At 45.0% G+C, this 8,933-nt stretch overlaps 1 protein-coding gene across 1 annotated transcript in view; it reads right to left on the bottom strand.

The window, feature by feature from the left end:
- Positions 1–410: 410 nt before the first annotated feature.
- The window catches only part of LOC311328685 (GRIP1-associated protein 1-like), a gene marked incomplete at its 3' end in the record, with an annotated part of 15,047 nt that continues 6,524 nt past the window's right edge, over positions 411–8,933 (bottom strand). Inside the window, exons 9-14 of the mRNA XM_084462622.1 lie at positions 8,878–8,933; positions 8,005–8,036; positions 7,832–7,879; positions 6,138–6,237; positions 3,279–3,356; positions 411–530 (exon numbers count right to left, since the gene is read on the bottom strand). The exon at positions 8,878–8,933 is cut by the window's right edge and continues 42 nt beyond it. Coding sequence (XP_084318748.1) covers positions 411–530; positions 3,279–3,356; positions 6,138–6,237; positions 7,832–7,879; positions 8,005–8,036; positions 8,878–8,933 — 434 coding nt within the window. The remainder of the gene's footprint in view (positions 531–3,278; positions 3,357–6,137; positions 6,238–7,831; positions 7,880–8,004; positions 8,037–8,877) is intronic.

The raw sequence follows: 8,933 nt of genomic DNA on the forward strand, positions 1-8,933 counted from the left end.
AAACGGTCTCAGGGTGTCCTGTGGTCATTTTCAGGGAGGGACTAATGAATTAAGTTGATTAATTTATTGGACCATTTTGATGAGCGTATAAACATCTAAATAATGGTAGAATATATAGTATTATGTTAAGGCAAACACAAGAATGTATTGTGACTTCTAAAGCAGAGTTGCCCAACCTGCCCCATTGATTGTAATAATAATAATAATAACTTTATTATATAGTGCCTTTCATGGGACCCAAGGTCGTAGGGGGAGCACCAGGCCTTACTATCATTTTTCTTTTAAGATATTTTTTTAAGGCTTTTCAGCTTTTTAATGGGACAGGACAGTTTAGAGAGACAGGAAACGTGGGAGCGAGAGAGGGGAGGACATGCGGCACAGGACCCGAGCCGGGAATCGAACCCTAGGTTCTAGGTTCTCCGGTAGGTTCTAGGTACCTGTTCTAGGGCGGCTAGGTTAGTCCGGAGAGCATCGTTCTCCGTCAGGATGCTTTCCACCTGCTCCTGACTGACGGCGCTCTGGCACGCTACCTACGACCCCGGGGTCACGACCCCAGGACAAGGTTGAGAAGAGAGGGGAGGGCGGGAGAAAGAGGAAAGGGGGGGGGGAGATATATTAGGTAGAGAGGGGAGATATGTGGGAGGGAGAGGAGAGACAGGAAGAGGAGGAGGGAGTGGGAGAGAGAGGAGGAAGAGGAGGAGGGAGTGAGAGAGAGAGGAGGAAGAGGAGGAGGGAGTGAGAGAGAGAGGAGGAAGAGGGAGTGAGAGAGAGGAGGAAGAGGAGGAAGGAGTGAGAGAGTAAAGGAGAGGAGAGATAGGAAGAGATTGAGGGAGGGAGAGAAGGGAGGAAGAAGAGGATGGAGTGAGAGAGGGGAGGAATTAGAAAGGAGGGAGAAAAGCGAGGGAGAAAACAGAGAGGAGGTGAAGGAAGGAAGGATGGGAGGCAGAAAAGAGGGATGTCAAAGGAATGGAGGAGTGAAAATAGAGGGAGGCGCGAGGAGGAGAGGAAGAAATAGGAAGCAAGATTAGAATCAGAACATCAGCAGTAGTTGAGCTGAGAGTGCATTGTTCTACAGAGCAGACAGGCTGAGCTAAGAACTGGCCCCAGACCAGCGCTTATCTCCCGTGGTCCGGCTACAGCAGAGATCAGAGTCATTAAGAGACTTGAGGCATCACACACACACACACGCACATCTACAGTACACACATACACACACCTACAGTACACACACACACACACACACACACACACACTCCATCTCTCTCCCCTCTCCTCTGTAGGACTAATCCGTTATGACTGGGGTCATTCTTAGTTAACCTGACGATTAACCGCCAATGACATGTCTCACTCTGGAGATGCTTCCAAGTTTTCTCATTTACTGACAAATCCATTTAAGGAAAAAGGGGAGTCTACAAGAGACTTGCAACGACTTTCATTTCAATCGACACATTTGGTCCGTGTGTTTCTCCATACCATCGGGCTGTCATGCCTGAAAATCTTCAGAAAGTGGCGTTTCAACGCGGAGTCCGTTCACAACTGCGAAAGGAATGATCTCATATTCAGCCGACGCTTCGCTGTACATAATTATGGCCAAATCTAAGGTACGGTATGTAGCTTCTGCGCCATGTAATGGAAAATTCGGTGTTTTGTGACATTATTTGAATTCATTTGACAACTACACCTTAGTTAGATCCAGAGGTGAAAATGAACTTTTTGGCTCATGGTGAGTCACCTGCTAAGGGGACTGTAGATGAAAAAATCTACCGGCCAAGTATTTTTTTTTTTTTTTCAGATAGCCTTCCGAAATCTAGTCGCCAATTGGAAATGTTACCTGCATTTGACCTGCATTTGACCTGCATTTGACCTGCATTTGACCTGCATTTGACCTGCATTTGTCCGGTGGCAGGTGTTGATTTTCAGCCCTGGTTAGATCTCTTTAACGGTGTCTGTTGTTTAGGCCACAGAACGGGTCTCTCATACCTTGGCTAGAGAAAAGAATGCTGTGTACTTTGTAATCTTATGTTTTTGTAGAAGAGACCGTCTCTGCTTGCGCCCCAGCCTTGCTGGTCTCTCTGTGGACAAAACAGGAAGCCGTCTGGACTGGGGGGGTGGGAGGCGGGGCCAGGAATCAGCCCAGACACCCAGGCTGCTTCCATGTATAAATGATCGTTGTGACTTCTCATCGGGGCCGTGCATCTCACATTGTGAACTGCTGTGCGCACGAAGCAAGCTGAGTTGAACGGACCTCTTCTGCAGTTGGGGTTTTGTATTTTCTTTTGGTAATAAACTTTGTTAAACTTAGAATGTTGGCATTCACTCTCTCCTGAACATTACTCTGTCACAGAAATGTCCACTACAGCCATTAGCCTGCCACGAGCCCCAGTAGCTATGAGCTAGCAGCGAGGGAAAGTTACGTCTGCCAGGGTAGATTCCGCCTGCTTCCCGCTCAGGGTGTGTGGGTTTGGGTTGGGGCCCGCACCCCCAAATAAGACTGCTGGAGAAAGCCCATGCTGCTGATTGAATATGGACACTTGGACCAGGTGACCACACCTCTATGGGAGGAGCCACCCTCAGCTCAAAGCTTTGATCTTTTTATGGTCTGATGTAGTTCCCCCAACACCAATTTTTCAGAATTGCAGCAGAGATACAAAGATACGGTTTTCACAGAGGAGCTCGTTCACTGATCTCTCTCAATTTATCATATATTTAAATATTTAAAATCTTATGAGAATAAAAATTCTGTACTGTAGCTTTAACAACAAAAAAGATTGCATAAACAAACATGAGTGGGTTTTTTTTTTTTAAGTAAGGTCCTCACAATAATTATGCAAAATCAAGGGATAGAGAAAAATGTGTGTTTGTGTCTGTGTGTGCGTGTGTGTTTTTGTGTTTGTGTCTGTGTGTGCAAGTCCATTGCGTGTGTGTGTGTGTGCGTGCTTGTGTGTGTTACCTGGTCTTTGAGTGAATGGAGGGCGAGCTCGTGTGTGTGTGTGTGTGTGTGTGTGTGTGTGTGTGTTACCTGGTCTTTGAGTGAATGGAGGGCGAGCTCGTGTGTGTGTGTGTCTCTGTGTGTGTGTGTGTGTGTGTGTGTGTGTGTGTGTGTGTGTGTGTGTGTGTGTGTGTTACCTGGTCTTTGAGTGAATGGAGGGCGAGCTCGTGTGTGTGTGTGCGTGTGTGTGTTACCTGGTCTTTGAGGGAATGGAGGGCGAGCTCGTGTGTGTGTGTGTGTGTGTGTGTGTGTGTGTGTGTGTGCGTGTGTGTGTGTGTGTGTGTGTTACCTGGTCTTTGAGTGAATGGAGGGCGAGCTCGTGCTCCTTCTGACGGCTCTGGATCTGTTCTCTCAGCTCTGCAGCGCCCTGCACACACACACACACACACACAACCTTCAGATACACACTCTACACACTCTGCACACACACACAACACATCACCACCTTCAGATACACACTCTACACACTCTACACACACAACACAACCTTCAGATACACACTCTACACACACAACACAACCTTCAGATACACACTCTACACACACACAACACAACCTTCAGATACACACTCTACACACTCTACACACACAACACAACCTTCCGATACACACTCTACACATACACACAACACAACCTTCAGATACACACTCTACACACTCTACACACACAACACAACCTTCAGATACACACTCTACACACACACACACACACAACCTTCAGATACACACTCTACACTAGAGGTCTTCTCGGGTCTAAAATGTGGACCCGAAACCGAGATGGACCCGAGACATTTGTTCCGAGATCCGACTAAATCTGATCATTTTTTAAAATATGTTTACCGGACCCGATTTTGTCCGAGAGCAGGAGTAGGACAGAGACCCGAGACCCGAGTCGGATCGGGTATTTTACGGATCTGACAGGTAGTAGTAGCAAGTAGTAGTAGCATTAATCACTTAGGCTGTTGGCTTGCATGCTGTTGCATCACAGTTTGATGGAATTGCGATTTCCTCTCAATCTTGACAGGATCAATCGCTGTTTTGTCAGGCTGTGATGTGGCAGCATGGAAATGAAACGGCTGTAAATAAATAAGGCTACACAAAGCTGCCGCTAGGTTTGACCTCTTTATATTCATTTTCTTTCAGCTTATTTTTCACAAGGTAGGCTACTGGTGGTGGCTGCCGTGTCTCCGCTCGCGTCGCGCCCGCGGTCTCACTGAATTCGCGTCATGCGTTTCTCTCGGGTATTACGCATAATGACACAGACCCGAGACCCGAGGTAATAGAATCGGATCCACTCAAACCCAATTGACCATAATAAAAGCGTGGAAATGTGGACCCGGACCCGTACGGTCTCGGGTCCAGTTCGGGTCCTCTCGGATTTACCCGACCCGTGAAGACCTCTACTCTACACACACACACAACCTTCAGATACACACTCTACACACACACACACACAACCTTCAGATACACACTCTACACACACACACACACAACCTTCAGATACACACTCTACACACACACACACACACACACAACATATCACCACAACCTTCAGCTAGACACTACACACACACACACACACACACACAAAGTATTTTGGGGGGAATATTCGAAGTAAATTGGTAAAACTGTTCTTTTACTTAGGCCCAATCCCAATACCCCCCCTTAGCCCTAGCCATTGGCCCTACCCCTACATTTTGCACGTTCCCACATAGAGGAAGGGTAGTGTGTCCCATTCCTTTCAGCTTCTAGGGCTAGGGGGCATATCGAGGGCTAGTGGACGCTCAAACAGCCCTCCAAAACAAGGGTCTTCAGATGCTGACTTGAAAGCGAGGGGTAGATGAAAATTAATCATCAATTAATGTTGAAATCCCCCGAGAGAAAATAAACTTCATCTTCATTAATATTCAAGTCTAAAACCGATACAAGGAGGCGACGTCCTCCGTCAGTATCAGCTGGTCAATAAGCACAACTAACTTTTTTACCACAAAAAAAAACTGAACAAGGTAATTTCGATGAAAAGTGATTGAACATCGGTGTTATCGGTCGCAAGAACGAGGCTCTTTCTAACACAGAGCTGAACACTATTACACGCCGCCCCCGCTCCGGCTGCTCTGCTGTGCTGAACGTCATTAATCAACGTTGACGCTTCAGTTAACCAAGTTTCTAGACTATTCCGGACAATAATGGAAAATTCATGACAGAGAGGACAGGCTAATGAACAGGGCGGTCGTGATTTTTTAAGAAGAAGACTGCGGATGCTCGGATGAAAAGTAGCCGATAGACTTGCTCTGGGACCGTCTGTCCTACCTGTGACACCCTGACGGCACTCTGCCCAGAGCTGGCCGTGGAAGAGACCGGCGGAAACACACGGCCAAGAGTCGGACACTCTTTCAAACCTCTTTAAACCTCTTTATCTCCTGGCTCCTGCAGGCCTGAGTTCACCTTTTTTCACAGTGTTTTGACAACTGTGTTTTTCATGTAGTTTTCTCTCCCCATTAAAATGCTCCAGGGGTTTCAGTGCAGACTGGACTGCTGCCTCATCTCTAAACGAAGTGTCTCGCGCGCCTAAGAGCTCTCTCTGGGCTCACACATACTAGAAAGTCTGCTCAATCGTTTAGCACTATAATAGTCATATCTAGCAGTCTCACATAGCACTATAATAATCACATCTAACAGTCTAATTATGCATCATAATAATTACATCCAAGTCTCATATAGCATCATAATAATTACATCCAAGTCTCATATAGCATCATAATAATTACATCTAAGTCTCATATAGCATTATAATAGTCATATCTAACAGTCTCATATAGTCTCATATAGTATTATAATAGTCACATACTCTCTCTCTCTCTCACACACACACACACACACACACACACACACACATACTCTCTCTCTCTCACACACACACACACACACACACACACACATACTCTCTCTCTCTGACACACACACACGCACACACACACACACACTCTCTCCCTCTCTCTCTCTCCATCTCTCTCTCTCACACACACACACATACAGTATACTCTCTCACACTCATACACACACATACAGAAACAAACACAAACAAACACAAACACACACACGCACACACATCATCATGCAGAGAGACAGGAAGTAAGGTGAGGTGTAACCTGATTGGCTGCCATCAGGTCGGTCTGCAGCTTGTGGACGCGCAGGTTCATTGACTTGCTCTCCTCCTCTCTCTTCTGCTGCAGCTCGTCTATCTTCGTCCTGCAACACGGAGGGAACATGTATGTATGTGAGATACATGACATCAATGCCGTGTTATATCATGTATGTTATGGTGTGTTCGTTTATAACTGGGAGGTGGCAATTTGCGACTTGCTACTAGGAATGATTAAATAAAACACCGCATGAACTCACACTTCCTCGTCGCAAATTCAGATATGTTTCTCAGCCCCCAGTTGCTCGAATGCACTAGATATAACTAGGTAACTGTGATATAATGGTATATAGATATAACTAGGTAATTGTGATATAATGGTATATAGATATAACTAGATAACTGTGATATAATGGTATATAGATATAACTAGGTAACTGTGATATAATGGTATATAGATATAACTAGATAACTGTGATATAATGGTATATAGATATAACTAGGTAACTGTGATATAATGGTATATAGATATAACTAGATAACTGTGATATAATGGTATATAGATATAACTAGGTAACTGATATAATGGTATATAGATATAACTAGGTAACTGTGATATAATGGTATATAGATATAACTAGGTAACTGTGATATAATGGTATATAGATATAACTAGGTAACTGTGATATAATGGTATATAGATATAACTAGGTGACTGATATAATGGTATATAGATATAACTAGATAACTGTGATATAATGGTATATAGATATAACTAGGTAACTGTGATATAATGGTATATAGATATAACTAGGTAACTGTGATATAATGGTATATAGATATAACTAGGTAACTGTGATATAATGGTATGTAGATATAACTAGGTAACTGTGATATAATGGTATATAGATATAACTAGGTAACTGTGATATAATGGTATATAGATATAACTAGGTAACTGGGATATAATGGTATATAGCTCAAATGCACACAGGTCGGAGGTAGGTATTTTGCCACTTGCGACTTGCCACCTCCGACCACAAACGAACGCACCATAAGTCCCGCAGCACGCATGGACCCAACACTGTTTGTAACATATGTATCAAACATGCAGTTTTCAGACATAGCATGTTCCAGTGACACCATATAACATAAATCACCTACCTTTAATCATGTAAAATGGGTGGAGCATTAATGTAACATACAGCACACAATACACCATAAATCACTTCTAAATGCTATATATTCCTTATACATGTATCCTTTTTTTAGACAGTAAAAAATATATTATAAAATATTTGAAACCAAGTTTCATTTTAAAAGTGCCCTCTGATTAGATAGATGAAATAAATAACAATATGAAACGATGTTTACACAAGATAATGTGTCAAGTAACATTCAGATTAACATGTCTTGTATGTGACATACAGGTATCACAGACAGCTCATCCAGTGTCAAAGCAGCCAATCAGAGAGGAGGGTGCATCTAGGTCCCTCCCTCCCTGTATAAAGCAGCCAGTCAGAGAGGAGGGTGTATCTAGGTCCCTCCCTCCCTGTTTACAGCAGCCAGTCAGAGAGGAGGGTGTATCTAGGTCCCTCCCTCCCTGTTTAAAGCAGCCAGTCAGAGAGGAGGGTGTATCTAGGTCCCTCCCTCCCTGTTTAAAGCAGCCAATCAGAGAGGAGGGTGTATCCAGGTCCTTACCTGCTGTCATTATACAGGGTCTCCTTCTCCCCCTGCAAACGCAGGAAGCTGCAACACACACACACACACACACACACACACGCACACACAGTACAGAAATGAGGACAACAATGGTGGTTATGGTTCTCTCTTACCTACTGACCAACAGGACAACAATGGCGACTATCTCTTACCTCTCCTGCTTCTTCTTCAGCTTGTCAGAAAGCTGGAGAACACACACACACACACACACACAGAAAAGCATCAGTTAAATGGTGTATAGATTATGGGGGGTGGGAAGTGCCACGTTTAGCAGGCATGTTGTGAGTGTGTGTGTGTGCGTGTGTGCGTGTGTGCGTCTATAGACGCACACACGCACACACACACACACACACACTCACACGCACACCTTATCCTTGCAAAGACATAGTTAGGGAATCAGCCAATCAGATCGCTGGGATTTGCATATATCTTTAGCAAAGATAAGGTGTGCGTGTGAGTGTGTGTGTGTGTGTGTGTGCGTGAGTGCGTCTATGTGGAACTTAGTGCAAAATTAGACGCACACACACACACACAGACGCACACACACGTTCATTCATTTGTTCGTTTACTCCAGTGTGTGGAATGTGCCACGTTTCGTTAATTGCGTTGAGCGTGTGTGTGTGTGCGTGTGTGTGTGTGTGTGTGTGCTAAGCTAGTTAGCAAGATGGCTGCGCGTGACGTACTGACGTAATCGGCCGCGCTGCGTGCGACGTCATCTGCCACGTTTCGTTAATTGCGTTGAGCGTGTGTGTGTGTGTGTGTGTGTGTGTGTGTGCTAAGCTAGTTAGCAAGATGGCTGCGCGTGACGTACTGACGTAATCGGCCGCGCTGCGTGCGACGTCATCTGCGTGCGTTCAAGCTGGACAAGCGGATTTCAACCAAGCCCCCAGGATTCGAAATCTAAAGTGAAGGCCTATTGAACCGCGCCATCTTGGCTAGATTTGTAGTCATTTGGCTATTTCCGGTGACTTTTGACCTGCGCAGTTGAGCGTTTCTGTCCGACGCGCGTCCACGAAAAAGTTCACCTTTATGTGAAATGTAGACGCACGTTCCTCCAGGGCTATGAGCTGCTCCCTCAGCA

Source organism: Borostomias antarcticus (assembly GCF_949987555.1).
Source record: "Borostomias antarcticus genome assembly, contig: scaffold_259, whole genome shotgun sequence".
Taxonomy (NCBI): domain Eukaryota; kingdom Metazoa; phylum Chordata; class Actinopteri; order Stomiiformes; family Stomiidae; genus Borostomias; species Borostomias antarcticus.